This window comes from Salvelinus namaycush, chromosome 29 (assembly GCF_016432855.1).
Source record: "Salvelinus namaycush isolate Seneca chromosome 29, SaNama_1.0, whole genome shotgun sequence".
Lineage (NCBI taxonomy): Eukaryota > Metazoa > Chordata > Actinopteri > Salmoniformes > Salmonidae > Salvelinus > Salvelinus namaycush.
This window is the reverse complement of record NC_052335.1, coordinates 22886707-22905362: the sequence shown is the minus strand read 5'-3', so window position 1 is coordinate 22905362 and position 18656 is coordinate 22886707. Positions and strand designations below refer to the sequence as shown.

At 40.9% G+C, this 18656-nt stretch overlaps 1 protein-coding gene across 1 annotated transcript in view; it reads right to left on the bottom strand.

Moving 5' to 3' along the window:
- The window catches only part of LOC120024070 (receptor-type tyrosine-protein phosphatase kappa-like), a 196268-nt gene that overhangs the window by 140134 nt on the left and 37478 nt on the right, over positions 1-18656 (bottom strand). Inside the window, exon 2 of the mRNA XM_038968181.1 lies at positions 8349-8471. Coding sequence (XP_038824109.1) covers positions 8349-8471 — 123 coding nt within the window. The remainder of the gene's footprint in view (positions 1-8348; positions 8472-18656) is intronic.

Here is an 18656-nt window from a genome sequence, read left to right as displayed (position 1 = left end):
AATGTTCCATATGCACAAAAAACATTTTTTTCTCTCTAATTTTGTGCACAAATTTGTTTAAATCCCTGTTAGTGAGCATTTGATCCTTTGTCAAGGAGGAGTATTTCTGTCTGTAAATAAAGTCCTTTTGTGGGGAAAAACTCATTCCGATTGGCTGGGCTTGGTTCCCCACTGGGTGGGCCTGGTTCCCAAGGGGGTGGATCTATGCCCTCTAAGGTCCACCCATGGCTGTGCCCCTGACCAGTCATGTGAAATCCATAGATTAAGGCCTAATGAATTCATTTCAATTGACTGATTTCCTTATGTGAACGGTAACTTAGCAAAATCTTTGAAATTGTTGCATGTTGCGTATATATTTTTGTTCAGTATATAATCAAAATCCATTTTGCTGATATTCCCTTAAGCAAGACACCAAGGCCTCATTTCAAAACCATTCGTCACAAAAACAGTACATCTGTTCAACATTTTCAGGCCTGCCAAATCAATGAATCGAATTCAAGCTCAGTTCTAATGATTCATATTGCAACAAAACTCTGACACAACATTGTGTGTATAGCTCTAAGCAAAGATACGTTTGTAAGAAATCTTCTAGGAACCCATCTGGCAGTGTTTTATATGTGCTGTTTTTTTTTTTTAAATGAAGATGATTTGCTGTGAAGTGGACGATATTTTCAAGACAGTGGTCTGAATGATTTATCTGCTTTCATCTAGGTAGGGCAAATACACAGAAAACAGGAGGGTCTTTGGAGTGATGCAGTAGTATACAATACCAGTCAAAAGTTTGGACACACTTACTCATTCAAGGGGTTTTCATTATTTTTACTATAAAATAATAGTGAAGACATCAAAACTATGAAATAACACATACGGAATCATGTAGTAACCAAAAAAGTTTGAGATTCTTCAAGGAAGCCACCCTTTGCCTTGATGACAGCTTTGCACACTCTTGGCATTCTCTCAACTAGCTTCATGAGGTAGTCACATGGAATGCATTTCAATTAACAGGTGTGCCTTGTTAAAAGTTAATTTGTGGAAATTATTTCATTCTTAATGCGTTTGATCCAATCAGTTGCGTTGTGACAAGGTAGGGTTGGTATACAGATGATAGCCCTATTTGGTAAAAGACCAAGTCCATATTATGGCAAGAACAGCTCAAATAAGCAAAGAGAAACAACATCACTTTAAGACATTAAGGTCAGTCAATGCGGAAAATTCCAATAACTTAAGTTTCTTCATGTGCAGTCGCAAGAACCATCAAGCAATATGATATGATGAAACTGGCTCTCATGAGGACCGCCACAGGAAAGGAAGACCCAGAGTTACTTCTGCTGCAGAGGATAAGTTCATTAGAGTTATTAGCCTCAGAAATCTGCAATTAAATGCACTTCAGATTGCAGGCCAAACAAATGCTTCACAGAGTTCAAGTAACAGACATCTCAACGTCAACTGTTCAGAGGGGACTGCGTGAATCAGGACTTCATGGTCGAATTGCTGCAAAGAAACCACTACTATCAAACAAGAAAATTACATAACAATAACGAGGCTATATACAGTCCTTTTAAGATAAGGATAAGATAAGATAGCAAGACTAACTACATTTTCAGATAATAGATTTTTCTAATGTTGACAGTCATTTTCATTTTAAGTTAAAGTGTACTGTTAGCTAGCTAGCTAACATTAGCTGGCTGGCTCGCTAGCTAACATTATGTGTATGATCTTATTCGTATCTCAGAGCCATTTGCTTTGCTAGTTATAGCCTAATGTTAGCTAGCTAACATTGAACCTGGTTGGTTAGCTACCTGCAGATTCATGCAGGGTGGTAACGTCATGAGTTGGGATTATGGTTCATTGTTTACCTAGCTACATGTCTTAACAAAAGACTCCATCCACTATGCAACTAACCATTTCAATAGAATGTCACTGCGACAACTGTTGTAGACGTAGCTGGTAAATTCGCTCTGGTTATCTACTCTGATTTCAGAGCATTCTCGTCTGAGTGTGCCAGAGCGCAGAATAACTGACAAATTTACAAAACCTCAACACCCGTTGAATATGGCCGGTGTCAGTAAACGTTGGCAAAAAAGCGTACATTGTTGCCAGCAGCACAGTTGCAGTCACCAACGCTCTGGATGAATTAAAACAGCACAATCAGCTCTGCTAGGGTGAGTAAAATGGGCAGTGTGCTGTTCTCTCATTTGTGTCTGGAAGTAGCTAGCAAACTAGCCAAAGTTAGCTTGGGTGCTTGACTGCTGATGTTGGACAGAACGCTCGGATCAACCCTTAAAGAGATGGGTGGGGCTAAAGCTTAAGAGGGTGTGAACAATGCTGAATGGGTGTAGACAAAGAAAAGCATTCCCGAATAGCTAATTGTTTAAAAGGTATACATTTCCAAACATTTCAATTGAAGACCTTTGAAATGTTTTGTGCTCAAAGGCGAGTTTTGTCATTGGGAAGAATGGGAGTTTGACTGTTCAAGGTTTGTTTTTGGAAAACATACAAGAAAGCCTTCCTCCCCAAAGCTAGGCGGTCGGCCTTCCCCTCTCAACACCCCCCTCCCCCTCTCTACACCCTCCTTTACGGACTGTTCAAGGCCAGGCAGTGTGTTTCTCATCAAGGTACAAAATAAACATGAGGCCTAAAAAAAACGTGTCTGTTTCTCTCATGCGTTACTTCTTTATGAGAGAGCGATCAGCAAGCTGTCAGAGGAAAAACTAAAGAAACGGCAACAGAGCTACAGTCAAAAGGTGTTGGCAATTCTATTTCGCAAAACTATGATTTATTTATTTATTTCACTTTCCCACTAAAGCTCAAACAAAGGAAGTCCAAAGTTGAACAAGATCAATACTTTTTTGTTCTGAGAGGGAAATAATTGTACAGCAATAATGAAAGTGGGAGTAATGGGAATAATTTCCTAAACAGCGTTTGAAATCAGCATTGATTCATGTAGATTGAAAACAAACAAATTCACCACCTTTCTTCTGTTTGTGCCTCCAATAAAACTTGAACATGATAGTTTGTCACCTCTGAATTATACAGTCTAGTAAATATATTTTGTCTGATTTATGATTGATTCCACATTTGATTTCGGAAGAACCACTTCGGCCCCTTAGAATGGCGTTTTTTACTTGAGGCATGACATCCATGACAAACCAAGATCAAGTAATGTGTCTCAACAAAGGCGAAATCTGTTAAACCAATCAATGACATCAGGGCCAGAACCCTTCTCAGATTTATAAGCAGTGTTTCAGGATGCAGCTGGGTCCACTCTTAAACCACGGCTGAAAACACCAGAAACCAGGCCTCCACTCAACTGCTGCTTTACGACAGATTACAAACCCCCATTCTCTAAAAAGCAACAACCTGCAATTAAGATCAGTTGAGTACAGCGCTGCTCTGCCACAAAGCACTGGTTTCTCAATGGTGTCAGGGGAGGGAGTGCCACAGACTGGTGCTGCGGTGGTATTCCTCTGCAGAGCTCCAGAACATTGGATCTGATAAAGCCTATGGCCTGGGAAACAGGGGAAGGCCTAAGGCCTCAGTCTACATCAACTCTGGACCAGATAAATTCAGCTGAAATATGAGATTCTCAAAAGGTAGAACAGCTCATTCACTTCAGGGGGGGGGGGGGGGGGGGGGTGATTAAGTTCTTGATCATAATTCAACCTCCACAAAGAATGAATTTATGTCAATTTAATTTACTTCTGAAAGTTGTTTCACTTCTCTTGGGTAGGGGGCAGCATTCGGAATTTTGGATGAAAAGCATGCCCAAATTAAACTGCCAGCTACTCATCCCCAGAAGATAAGATATGCATATTATTCGTAGATTTGGATAGAAAACACTCTGAAGTTTCTAAAACTGTTTGAATCATGTCTGTGAGTATAACAGAACTTATTTAGCAGGCAAAACCCCGAGGACAAACCATTCCGATTTATTTTTTTGAGGTCACTCTCTTTTCAATGGGTTTTCATTGGGAAACCAGATTTCTAAGGGACCTTCTTGCAGTTCCTACCACTTCCACTGGATGTCAACAGTCTTTAGAAATTGGTTGAGGTTATTCTTTTGTGTAATGAAGAAGTACGGCCATCTTGAATCAGGGTCACTTGTTGTGTCCTGTTTTTAGAGGCGCATGACCAGAAGGCTAGCTACAGTTTGTTTTAATCCTGTATTGAACACAGATCATCCCGTCTTCAATTTTATAGATTATTTACGTAAAAAAAATACCTAAAGTTGTATTACAAAAGTAGTTAGAAATGTTTTGGCAAAGTTTACAGGTAACCTTTGAGATATTTTGTAGTGACGTTTCACAATTTGGAACCGGTGTTTGTCTGGATCAAACGCGCCAAATAAATGGACATTTAGGATATACATCGACGGAATTAATCGAACAAAAGGACCATTTGTGATGTTTATGGGACATATTGGAGTGCCAACAACAGAAGCTCGTCAAAGGTAAGGCATTAATTACATTTTTTATTTCTGCATTTTGTGTTGCGTCTGCAGGGTTGAAATATGCTTCTCTCTCTTTGTTTACAATGGTACTATCCTCAGATAATAGTATCGTTTGCTTTCGCCGAAAAGCCTATTTGAATTCTGACATGTTGGCTGGATTCACAACCAGTGTAGCTTTAATTTGGTATCTTTCATGTGTGATTTAATGAAAGTTTGATTTTTATAGTAATTTTTATAGTAATTAATTTGAATTTGGCGCTCTGCATTTTCTCTGGCTTTTTGCCAAGTGAGACAGTAGCGTCCCGCCTAAACTCAGATTTTTGGATATAAATATGAACTTTACCATACAAAACATACATGTATTGTGTAACATGAAGTTCTATGAGTGTCATCTGATGAAGATCATCAAAGGTTAGTGATTAATTTTCTCTATTTCTGCTTTTTGTTACTCCTCTCTTTGGCTGGAAAAATGGCTGTCTTTTTCTGTGACTTGGCTCTAACCTAACATAATCGTCTGGTGTGCTTTCGTCGTAAAACCTTTTTGAAATCGGACACTTTGGCTGGATTTACAACAAGTGTATCTTTAAAATGGTGTAAAATACTTGTATGATTGAGGAATTTAAATTATGGGATTTCTGTTGTTTTGAATTTGGCGCCCTGCAGTTTCACTGGCTGTTGACGAGGTGGGACGCTACCGTCCCACATACCCTAGTGAGGTTAAGAAGTGTGAGCCAACAGTTTATAAAATTGTGCTTTCATGCATTATGTTTGATTCAAGTAAATGAGCATACCACTCATATCCAACACCATACAGACTTTTCAGATCAAAAGCAGATGTTTATGCCTGGTGGTGTTTGTAGTGAAAACCCGATAGCCATTCACATCAGAGCCGCTTTGTTCGAGCTAACCGAACACAATCTCCTCTCCTCTTTATGTCAATGTATACAGTTCATCACAAGGTGTCAAAGCAGCTGGAGTGTCTCTCTCTCTCTCTAAATGTTTTCATCAAGAGTCACATTTATTTAGTTTCCAAGCTATAGCACACAATATTTTACATATAGCAGGTTTTTAAAGGACCAAAGAGGGTCTGCTTCGTGTTGAAATTTTTGCCATGGGGAAAAAAACCGCAATACTGGTATCATCACAGCCCTAGAAATGGCACCACAGCTTCCAGTAAACAGTCACTTTCATAACTAAGGATTTCAGGGGGTTTAAAAAAATTCTTAGAAGTCGCCAAAGTTCCGCCACATGTCTTCAACAGGCACAACCACAGAGTTTAAAATTACAATGAAGAAAATAGGGATAAAACAGACAATAGTACTCTACCAACAAAACTACACACAAAACAACGTGTACTGCAGTTTACTACCCAATAACACCCAGTCATAAAAACAATTTCCCCAGCTAAGTGGAACCTTGTTGTGTTGGCAGACTTGGCACACTGTTTCTGTTCCAACTTCCAACTGTAAAAATCCTACTTATTTTCCATCCTTCTATCCAATTTTGCTGTTATATCAGCGTTCATGCAGAGATTAGTTATGTTCTGGAAAGCTTATAAAAAACAACCCAAGAAAGACTAATGGGAAGAATATCGTTGCTAGATTTAGACAATACAACCTAAAATTGAATATAACAGGGTATAATTTTATTTCCTATTACTTAACAAGTACTCATCCAAAGGCGGAATATTAAATAAATATGTATTTTAGAGCAGAGCTTTCAACTACACATCAATGTCAGGTATCCAGAGGATGAATGCCAGTCCACAAGATGGCTGTCGCCCAAATGGCCTCAACCGCTGGCAGTACAGTCACGTGAGTTACAAAGGAAACAGAGATAAAAATATTCAGCCAATTCAAACCATGCTTCTTTTTTTAAAGGGACTCTACTCTAACAGTGCAAAAAAAGCAGGCTTCACCTCGTAATACACTGCCCTGCCTCACATTAGGGATGAGCCTGTATTGACAGGGGAGATGTAGGTCTACCCAGGAGCACCAGTACTCAGAGAGAGAGGCATGGGGTTTGACATAATGGTGCAGTCAGTGTTCTACACCCACTCAGCATCTCCAATGGGAGGCTAAATAGACCTACAGGGGCTGACACTGGCACAGGACTGAGCCAAGCCTGAGCCGAGCCTAACCGCACCAGGGCCAAGCTATAAGCACAGCTCCAAATTAATATTGATTGAGGGAGTCTCAAGCATTTGTGGTCTTCAGAGAGATAAGGACGGAAGGTTTCTGCGTGGTAAATAGCACTTGTTATCTTCTCATGGGAACTCCCTGATGGGTTTGCTTTTCATCCTCCCTGGCTGAGAAAGTATGTTAAGCTAGTTGCTCTGGTTGCTAGCTGGAAAACATAGGAGGCTGATGAAATCATGCTGGAGCTCTGTTTGCTTCGTTATGAGGGGGGGGGAGTGGTCCTTCAGTCAACCTCATGTCCTTTCACCTATTAATATAGAGGATCTCAGCTAGAGAACCCCTCACATTCTTCTCAGGCAACCACGATGTGGGAATATTCTAGTTAGTCACTACATAGGTCTCTCTGAAGTAATTGATTATTCAGCACATTTACAAGGGGGGTTTACAAAAAGGTGAGGATTTTTTGGCTAGCGAGATAATCATTCCACCTGCTTTAGTTTACGCTTGAAGTCATGATGAATGAAACAACGATTTTCTCTCATTATCACTGCTATAGCGAATTTTCAAACAAACCCGACAGGCCCGGTAATGGAACTAATTCCCATTGGAATGGAAGCCAACTCATGCCTCCTCTTTAGATTAAATGAACATCTGCTATAATGTTCGCTGCACCGTCTCTACCTGAGAAACTAGGTGATTAAATGTAACTGACATAGTTAAGCACCACAGAGGAACAAAGGAAAACTACTGTGTCATCCTCCAACAATGGTAGGACAAAGATCCTCAGAGCCAGAACTATCACTGTTAGACATGTTATATGCTATTGCTTTTTCCTCATGCCATCTTTCAACACTACAGTGACAAGTGCAATGTAGTTCTGTCCCATAATAAATTCCTCAAATGTCTTAACTGCGAGAGAAGTTTAACCAGATATTTCTGGTTTCCGGTCAAGTCGTGTTGTAAAATGTGCCCAGCCATAATTTTTGGGCCAGACAAAGGCATATGACAGCCTTATTGTGGAACATTGTAATGGGACACAACCTTGTTCAGACAATCTGCTGATTACCTTCTCTGTTCCCTTGCATGATTAATTACCTTCCATCTTATTAATTGGGAAATTTTGCTGAAAGTGAAATGCTTTAATGTCCTATGCACATCACTCCTGTCTGAATGCAAGTGATTACGCTGTGGAGAGGTGAATAGGCAAGGTCGCAGGGCCCATGCTCTCCACGTACTCACAACGCCGCCTTCCCTGATCTTATTTAAAAGCCTTCATTATTCCGTGTATGACAGTGTTCAAACCTAAATAGACATTTTGCTGCTGAGCACAAAGCTTTTTCTCTCTACCCGGGAAATTAAAAAAACTTTTTCATTACAATTGTGAAAGGTTGGAATTAAGACTCTATTGTGAGAAGTAACAAAGACAGAAGACCAGAAGGCCCTGAGATTAATTTCCTTCTATCTATTCATTGTTTCACATTCCTTCCTTCTCTCCAAAAGGAGCTGCTCTCTGCATTTCCCTCATTAGCTACACTTACTCTGGTCAGTTTACACATTAGCCAAACATTCTACTTCCCTTGTTGGAAGCACTAAATAGATGGCCCTGCACATTTAGCTGCAAATATGAGTCTAAAAAAACCTCTGTTGGTTTTTCTACATAGCAGGTGTTGGGAACCTGGTGTGGTGGCCTTGATCGTGTTTGCCTAATGAACAACCAATATTCATTAGGTTTGTGGACATGGTGGCAGAGTTAGTCTCACCTTGGGGCAGTTCAGATGACAAGTATGGCACTTCCTGTGCGCTGACATGGGTCCAGTCAAAGTCGTCATAGGGATCCTGCTGGTAGTCACACTGGGCTGGGCCATCGTCAAATGTACAGCCACCTGGAAGGACAAAAACATGAGTTAATTTACTTGGTTAACCCCATATTGTCGATTAATAACATTGTTTATTTTATTAATTTACAACAGCTGAGCCGAGTGGTACCTCTGAGCAGTGGTAGAAAAGGTACTCAATTGTCATACTTGAGTATAAGTAAAGATACTTTAATAGAAAAGGTCTCAAGTAAAAGAGAACGTCACCCAGTAAAATACTAGAGTAAAAGTCTAAAAGTATTTGATTTTAAATATACTTAACTATTAAAAGAACATGTCGTTTATAAAATATACTTAAGTATCAAAAGTAAAAATAATTTCAATTATTATAATAATTGTTTTACCGATAGCCAGGGGCAGACTCCAACACTCAGACATAATTTACAAACAAAGAATGTTTGTTTAGTGAGTCCGCCAGATCAGAGGCAGTAGGGATGACCAGGGATGTTCTCTTTATAAGTGCGTGAATTTGACTTTTTTCCTGTCTTGCTAAGCATTCAAAATGTAACGAGTACTTCAGGGAAAATGTATGGAGTAAAAAGTACATTATTTTCTTTCGGAATGTAGTGAAGAAAAAGTTGTCAAAAATATAAATAGTAAAGTATAGATACCCCAAAAAACAACTTAGGTAGTACTTTTTAAAAAGTATTTTAACTTAAGTACTTTACAACACTGCCTCTGAGTACCAGGCAGTATAGGCCTTCTATCCCCCTTCCTACCCAGATTGAGTCTCCTCTGTTGGGCAATTCAGCATGTGCTAAGATCTGACAAGTGAGTAAGCATGAGGAGGCCAGGCCACCAGACAGCTCTGTCACACAGCTCTCTCCTTTTTGAGTTTCTAACTTGAAGCCAGTCATCTGTGAGATGGTATGCAACAACAAAGGCCCTCCTGCAGGCCCTGTCTGGAAGACGACATGTCAGAGGCCCTGAGCCGAGCAGAGTGGAGAGGAGAGACAGGCCTCTAATGACTTTGACATGGGTGCCTGATACATGTAGCCAATTCCACCTGAGGTCACTGGTGGCTTATGGGAAGAGATACTCATTCCAAGTTCTCTAGATGAATCATAGCTTGTTGCCGGAGAAGAGCGAGGAAGAATAACGCCGAACACAATGCTCTGAGTGTTCTAGCAAGCTATGAAACTGAACTGCCAGGTCTGTATTTAATGGTAAAAGTTGAACATGGGTAAGTGTAGGTTAAAATCCCAATGACCAGAAAGGTGCATATCAATGACCCGTACCTCTCTGCTCATTACCAGGAGAGAGTTCTTCACAAATGGAAAAAGGTCACCCTATCTGGGTACAACCGCTGACCTTTCAAACCTCAGTGATGGCACACAAAAACATCACCATTTGCATTTTAATTCCACGACAAAAACAGATGCTAATTAACACTGGCTAACAGAAGGTTATAGCTAAAATAAAATGATGTTCTAATTCCCACAGGAGGATGCACTGTGTTTACTAAGATATCAGAACCTCAAATGAGGTTCTCATTTGAAACTCCAGTCATCCAGAAACTCCAAACATCAAGCGGACACTCAGAATTGAAGTTAACATTGACTCATCTTTCCAAGGGTTAATTAAAGTGGGGTGGAATAAACCAAAGAGATCGACTAGGCTACATCTTAGCAATGAGAACAAATCAAAGCTAGAGTCACTTCCAGACAGGGCTTCCCTGGACATCATTTCCTGAGTAATACAGGAATTTACCATTGACAAAGAGGAAAATCACATTACAGAATTAATAACTTTATAATTTATCTGCAGATGATCGATGTCTGGAGCTCAAAAATCATTTGTAACAGTATGCAAATCAAATGAATGGCTCTTTCAGATATGCGATTCGGTTCCGACTTTCACCAAAAAGAGCCGTTCAAATAGAGGCGTACGTTCTCAAACGACCCAGCACTATTGTTGCGCAGCTGTTCCTAAACCATGCTTGAAACTCCGGTTGTAACTGAATTTGTAAAACGATGATATTCGTGCAATTGAAGGAGTAAATAAATAAAATGGTCGCAATGGAAAACAGGGACCACACCCTTTTTTAACAAAGGCCCAAACTACTTTAAATACATTTTCCAAAACTGCTTTCAAAGTGTTTTCCCGCGATTGCATTAAGAATGGTTCTGCATTGACTGCTTGTCAGAATACATGTTTCCCTCCCTATCATAACTTGAATGTGCCTCGAAATGAATATTTCTCTCACATAGAACACACAACAAGTCGACTAGGTAAATAGGTCAAATATTCTACTATGGGTTGTCTGATTTTGTTTTAATAATATTATATGCTAAAAATAGTAGCACTGGAAAATGACATCCTGAGTGATGGAGTAAAGGCTTTGAATTACTTAACAGCAGCTACAGTAGGTTACACACCGCTGTCTGAATTGAGCGCCGCGGCGCATTACAGGCTATTTAATTCCTTTCATCTGTACATCGGCCTGTCAGTAACAATGATGCATGTCAGTTCAGTGCACACAGCGTAACGGATTAAATCAAATTTGGGAATATTTACTGAACGAAAATATAAATGCAACACATAAAGTGTTGGTCCCATGTTTCATGAGCTGAAATAAAAGATCCCAGAAATGTTCCATATGCACAAATAGCTTATTGCTCTAAAATGTTGTGCACCAATTGTTTGCATCCCTGTTAGTGAGCATTTAATTATTTGTCAAGATAATCCATCCACCTGACTGACAGGTGTGGTATATCAAGAACCATGATCATTACACAGGTGAACCTTGTGCTGGGGACAATAAAAGGCCACTCTAAAATGTGCAATTTTGTCACACAACACAATGCCACTGATGTCTCAAGTTGAGGGAGCGTGCAATTGGCATGAATCTACTTTATGAGAGTACTATACGTTATAGTGAGTTTGAAAAATCCATGAAGAGGAGAGGGTCTGTTGGATGTATGGCACTGAGGGACTAATGTGTGTGAAAGTGTCTGCCCACACACACAGGCAGCAGAGCCACCCTCCAGCCCACGTCTTAGCAAACACCTTCTCTCTCTCTCAGTGTTCTGCCAGTAAAACCAGTGTGCCACCCCACCGCACAATCTGCAAGCACACCACACACACACACACACACACACACACACACACACACACACACACACACACACAGACACACACACACACACACACACACACACACACACACACACACACACACACACACACACACACACACACACACACACACACACACACAGCCATCTGACAGTCTCTGGCACCTGAGCACTGTGCATCTCTGGCCAGGCTATTCTGGTAGACTTGCAAGCATTTATAATCTATGTCTAGAGTCGTGTTCTGGTCTTCTGTTTAATTTACTGACACTAAACTAAAAACTTTACGATATCAATATAAACCCTCCATGTGTTGACAAAACAGAGTTTGGACCATTGATTAACAAAGCCCAGGTAGACGCTTGTCATCATTGAGGGTAAACATTTTTTTTAAAGCCTCAATGACAGTCACCTGCCGCTCGCTCTGCATTCCTTACAAGCTGACTACACCACTCGCGTCGCAAAATACATTTAGAAATCTAAATGATTCAATTATTGCGCACGTCAATGAGCGTCTGCGTTGCCAAGGGCTAAAATACAAGTCAGTTCTATTTGTGACGCAGATCGCGCTGCATGTCCTGCCTCTCCCATCTCCTCATTGGTTTATAGAAGCATGTACCCATGTGCCATCTCCTCATTGGTTATACCCACGTGGGTGACTGAAAGACGAACGAGGTCAGTGGCAGTAATGCACCTAATTTATGAAAGTTGCCAATCGCAATATAAAGTCAAGAGAAGAAAATGCCTAGAAGGAGGAGAGATGACTAGAAACGATTCGGTTGACCGTTTTATGTGTGGATTAATTGTCGGAGTAGAGGACCTTGTGCATTTCAGGTAAAATAACAACTCAATGCTTATAACCCAGGACAAATTAGCTAGCAACAGCAAGCTAGCTAAATAGGAAAAATTAGCTAGCAAGTGCAAGCTAGCTAAATTGCCATAAATGTATGCTTTTCGACCTGTCACCAAATTAATGTAATTGGTTCAGAGTTGGTTTTGATATTTTAACCTGCGTGTCGTGATCGCATTTGGTGTAGGGGGACTAAATACATTTATGCACGATGGCGCACGTGCACAGCCGGTTTGGGTTCCGTGTTATGCAAACATACATCACAGGTCAGTGGTGTTATAATTGTATCACATCACAGGTCATTGGTGTGATAATTGCATCGCATCACAGGACAGGGGTGTTATAATTGCATCAAATCACAGGACAGTGGTGTTATAATTGCATCAAATCACAGTACAGTGGTGTTATAATTGCATCAAATTACAGGACAGTGGTGTTATAATTGCATCAAATTACAGGACAGTGGTGTTATAATTGCATCAAATCACAGGACAGTGGTGTTATAATTGCATCACATCACAGGTCAGCGGTGTTATAATTACATTAATAGCTGGAGAACAACTAGCTGCTATGAAATGAGTTGTAAATCCCCTCTGTCTTCTGCAAGGACAGCAACGAGATGATTTGCATACTAATCTAGGGACTCAAATTTGGAAGTCTGCTAATGAAATAATAGTATGCGCTTCATTTACATAATAAAATAATTATTGTGGCTGATAAACCTCAAGAGCGAACAATGTTGATAAAAAGGGGTTAACAGCTCTATCACAACGCATACATAACATATACTGTAGCCGCTTGACACCGTTTGTGTGAGGGATATAGGGACAAACTGCTGGCAGTTATTGGGCAATGTAATACAAGCCTCATTCTTGGGAATAAATATTTATGACCATTAAAGGGACTAAGTTAATGCAGGGTTCAGCCAAACATTCAACGCACTGAGAACATTAAAAGAGTCTAAATAAGGCAACAGCAACCTTGGCCCGAATACGTTGATAATAGTTAATGTTTTGCATTTGCACTGTAGACAACCTGGGTAAATAATTTCTCTTTATCATAGGGACGAGACCCAATGCTCTCCCACTCAGACATGCATTTCAATGCTTTTGGAGATACACGAAAATTGATCTGCATTATAGCTCTGAGAAGTAAATAAGTGGCATAGCATCTTCTCCACAAGCAAGTGCACTTTAAATGATACATATGCAACCTTTGTAGAGCTCCAAGGTATGCCCATGTATGCTATTAAATACTTTCATAACTGTCTAGACCAGACAGAGACAGAGCAGGAAAACACACGCTGATAATGGTTGTGTTGCTGTGGCCAGGGATTATTCAACCATGGCTATAGAACACAATAACTGTATGAAGATAGAAAAACTACAATTCATTGAATTCAAGTCATTGTGCTCAAAGTGCAGAAACTAATACGTTTAAGCAAAACCTAGCCATTCATATAGCCTACTAAAAACGTTACAAAATCAATTTTAATAAAGCCAACTAACAGTGTAGAAAACACAGAGGAAAAAATAATAATCTGTTGAACTACACTGAACAAAAATATAAACGATATGAATCTGTTGGTCACAGATATGTTTTTTTAAAAAGGTATGAGCGTGGATCAGAAAACCAGTCAGTATCTGGTTTGACCTCCATTTGCCTCATGCAGCGCAACACATCTCCTTCACATATAGTTGATCAGGCTGTTGATTGTGGCCTGTGGAATGTTGTCCCACTTCAATGGCTGTGCGAAGTTGCTGGATATTGGCGGGAACTGGAACACACTGTCGTACACGTTGATCCAGAGCATCCCAAACATGCTCAATGGGTGACATGTCTGGTGCTTCCAGGAATTGTGTACAGATCCTCTCGACATGGGGCCGTGCATTATCATGCTGAAACATGAGGTGATGGTGGCAGATGAATGGCACGACAATGGGCCTCAGGATCTCGTCACGGTATCTCTGTGCATTCAAATTGCCATCAATAAAATTAAATTGTGTTTGTTGTCCTTAGCTTATTTCTGCCCATACCATAACCCCTCCGCCACCATGGGGCACTCTGTTCACAACGTTGACATCAGCAAATTGCTTGCCCACACGACACCATACACGCGGTCTACCATCTACCCGGTACAGTTGAAACCGGGATTAATCCGTGAAGAGCACACTTCTCCAGCATGTTAGTGACCATCGAAGGTGAGCATTTGCCCACTGAAGTCGGTTATGACGCAGAACTGCAGTCAGGTCAAGACACTGGTGAGGATGACGAGCACCCAGATGAGCTTCACTTAGACGTTTCTCACAGTTTGTGCAGAAATTCTTTGGTTGTGCAAACCCACAGTTTCATCAGCTGTCTGGGTGGTTGGTCTCATATGATCCCGCAGATGAAGCCGGATGTGGAGGTCCTGGGCTGACGTGGTTACACGTGGTCTGCGGTTGTGAGACTGGTGGGACATACTGCCAAATTCTCTAAAATGAAGTTGGAGGCATCTTATGGTAGAGAAATTAACATTACGTTCTCTGGAAACAGCTTTGGTGGACATTCCTGCAGTCAGCATGCCAATTGCACGGCCCCTCAAACCTTGAGACATCTGTAGCATGTTATCCCCAGCACAAGGTGCACCTGTCTAATGATCATGCTGTTTAATCAGATACTTGATATGTCACACCTGTCAGGTGAATGGATTATCTTGGCAAAGGAGAATTGCTCACTAACCGGGATGTAAGCAAATTTGTGCACAACATTTGAGAGAAATTAGCTTTTTGTGCAAGACAGTATTATTGACAAATAATAAAATGCTCACTAACAGGGATGTAAAAAATTGGTACACAACATTTTAGAGGGAATAAGCTTTTTGTGCATATGGAACATTTCTGGGATCTTGTATTACAGCTCATGAAACATGGGACCAACACTTTACATGTTGCGTTTATATTTTTGTTCAGTGTAAATTGAAAACATGAATTTTTATCTAATCTAGATAGGGCAAAACAAATCAACTCTGAAATGTTCTACTGAATAATTGTCACAATAAGATTTAACTGAGGGTTAGTCATGGTAGAATATTTTGTCAGATCCAACTACATCAAAGCCCTTTTAAATCACATCGAGCATATTAAATATGGACACTGAAAAATATACTAATGTGATTGTATCACAAAGTGGGGTCAATATGCTGTCAGCTGGACAATTGCAACATTCCAAAACAATTTTGACCTCAAACTTCACTGCTGTTTTCAACAAAACATAAATGACTACTGTGCCATGAAAACAGTGAAAAGGTTTAGTCAACCTAGAAAAAAAGTTGTAAACTGGACACAAATCAAACAGCTTAATTTAAAACACTCTCCAAAGCCCACTGTCTGACATTGAAAACACCAAAAGGACAGTATTTTTGATCAAATCCTGATGTATGACCTTGCTTTACATGATAAAAGGTGAAATGGCTTAAAACTTGATACAAAGTGACATGTTTCTGCCTCTACAAACATTACAGGCCCATTTACTTTATATTCTCTATCTGACCATCGCGCCTCAGTGCACTGCGAGTGCAGAGCTGCCATCAAAAGGATGGCCCAGATAAAGGCAGGGGGAGCAGAGCACACCTCAACTCACTTTTGTAAAACAAGAGTGTGACATTGGCAGGAATTCAATTACGTGGGCCCCAAGATGAGGGAGGAATTCTACGCCACTGCCCTGCAAAGCCCAATTCAAACCCATGAATGAAACATGAGTTTGTCAAAATATTTTTGTCCCAGTTTCCTTTTTGGCCTTTTCCTCCTCTGTGGCCCTGTGATGATGCATTAGCCACGATGCTTCACCTTCCGTTTCAGCTGAATCGGGAGATTTCATTCACTGTAAACATGGCGCCTGTTTGAATCCCAACTAATGACCACCCCTACGATTCATCCCGCGTTCTGACACGCATAGCTTTCCACTTTTTCACTGTTCGAAATGTCATGAATTTAATAGAAATCTGCTTCTACTTATTCTGCTGGCAGAGGGCGTGGGGAAAAAAAACCATGGCGTATGGCTTCCCCCGGTTAATGAGGTTGAGCGCTGGCCCAGGCCTGTTCAGATGCCACAGCATCACTGTGGACGACGAGTGGGATATGGCCTGGGCCTTCTGGGCCTCCATTGAGTCAAACTCAGTTCTACCTACGGTTGTCATTAGTTCCTACAAAATTGGCTATATCGTATGTATGAAATGTATGAAAACAAACATTTGGTCTAAATTTAAGGTTAGGCATAAGGTTAGGTTTAAAATCAGATTTTAAGAAGAGAAATAGGCGGGGTTTCTGACTTTGTGGCAACTACTGACGACCCAGTTCTACCTGACAGAGCCAGGACCGCTGAGGGCTCACAGCTGTAGTTAACTCAGAAACCCCACAGTGGCCACTCTGCAGGGAGGCAATACAAACAGCCATGAAACCAACCTCTCCCGAAACTCTCCTACTGAGGATGGCTGGAGCCACTGATAGGTTCCAAAAGAAGTGCTTGGTCACTCCCCTGAGTGGTGTGATGGCAGAGAAAGTCGCAAATCACAGGACTTGGAAATTGAAAATAGGAGAGAGGGAGAGGGAGAAGGAGGGAGAGAGAGAGAGAGGGAGGGAGGAGAGAGAGGGAGGAGGGAGAGGGAGCGAGAGAGAGAGAGAGAGAGAGAGAGAGAGAGAGAGAGGGAGAGACGCTCCCTGACTCAATTATTGTGACTTAAAAAAAAACGGATTCTCTCAGGGGTTAGAAATGTGAATATATTCACAGTGGGCATTGGGGGGAACAGCTCACTTCCTCAGTACCCCTAAGCCAACTGACACAGAGAAGAACACTGTAGCAGTACAATAAGCAGCTGTAACTGGAGACCAACAGGCCCTCTGGAAGGATCTGGGTTTATGAGGGCTTTACACAAAATTATCTGTTGGACTTAGACATTGGATCTATTTCTAATAACCTAGGGTTAGGGTTAGTCTTCCAGTTAAACATGATGTGTTTCTTGTAGGAGACATTTGAAAACTAAGCCAGATAAGATGACACAATATACAGTAAGTGTGGGGTTGTGGTTATCCTCTCTCCTAAAGTATAACCTTGTGATACAATACAAGAGTCTACTGGTGAAAGCCCACACTTAAATAAAAAGGGAACTTCAACAGCAGGACACCTTATCAGGTACCATTTCTACATCTTTTGGACATGATGGCAACAACTAAAGACTACTTGACGAAGAGACAATAATAGCCAAATCAGTCACCTCACATCTTTTAAAACAAAGCCACCGTCTCCCCAGTCCTTTTTTATCCCTTCAGGTCCTGCAATGTTACTTTATATACGTTGCTGTAAAATGTATTGTTCCTTCAGTTAACCTGTCACTCTCTAACACCTCCACCCCTATTATGCAGCCTGTTACAAAGAACAAAGGAAAGTGAACCGGCTGCAGCATATAATAATAGAGAAAGTGTGGGCTGCACTGTTCTCGTGTTCTTGGACACACATTGTGTGAATCACTCTCTGCTCCTGGTTCAAATGCTCTGTAGTGACTTCCAACAAGCTTATCTAACAGATAGGGCTGCACAGTTTCTTTTTTCATGGGGAGACAAAGACAGAATTTTCGAGAAGCGCCAAATGTCAAGATTTGAATGTTAATAAAGATCTATGATATGGAGACAAGAACCTTTCCATAACCGTTTGTCTGATGGCATAACCCCAGCACGTCTCCAGCCTTGTCTTGCTCTTTTCAGCGGCTGGCTGACGCCTCAGAGCAAACAAATCCAAAACGCTCACTTGGAAATGCTAAAAGGGGCAAGTAGGGTCGCTCACATTGTGTATAAGACATTTACCTTCATTTCTGAGGTGTTTACATTAGAGAAAAAGCTTTTTGGAAAAAGGGAGCAAAATGATAGACTGTGATTTGGACTGGGATTGGCTATGATCTACCTTCACACAGCATCGCAAAGCTTTCAGAAGAGGAGTGTTTTCTTTAGATCAGATGGATGGGGGAAATTGCAAACAATCTTGTGTGGTCCAAATGTGCTGAGTTAAACAGTCCTCCACTGTTGTGAGGCGCACAACTGTAATCCCTGCCCTGCCCGGCAGACTGTTAGCCCATAATACTGGGTTGGGATATTAGCATGAACACCTAGCTACACAACAACCACAGTGAAAATGTCATGGTTTCCTGTGATGGGTATTAGGTTTAAATGCCACAATAACATAGGCAAGAGGGTGAAATTAGGGTGGCTGTTTTGAGGCCATTCCATGCGGAGTGAAGAG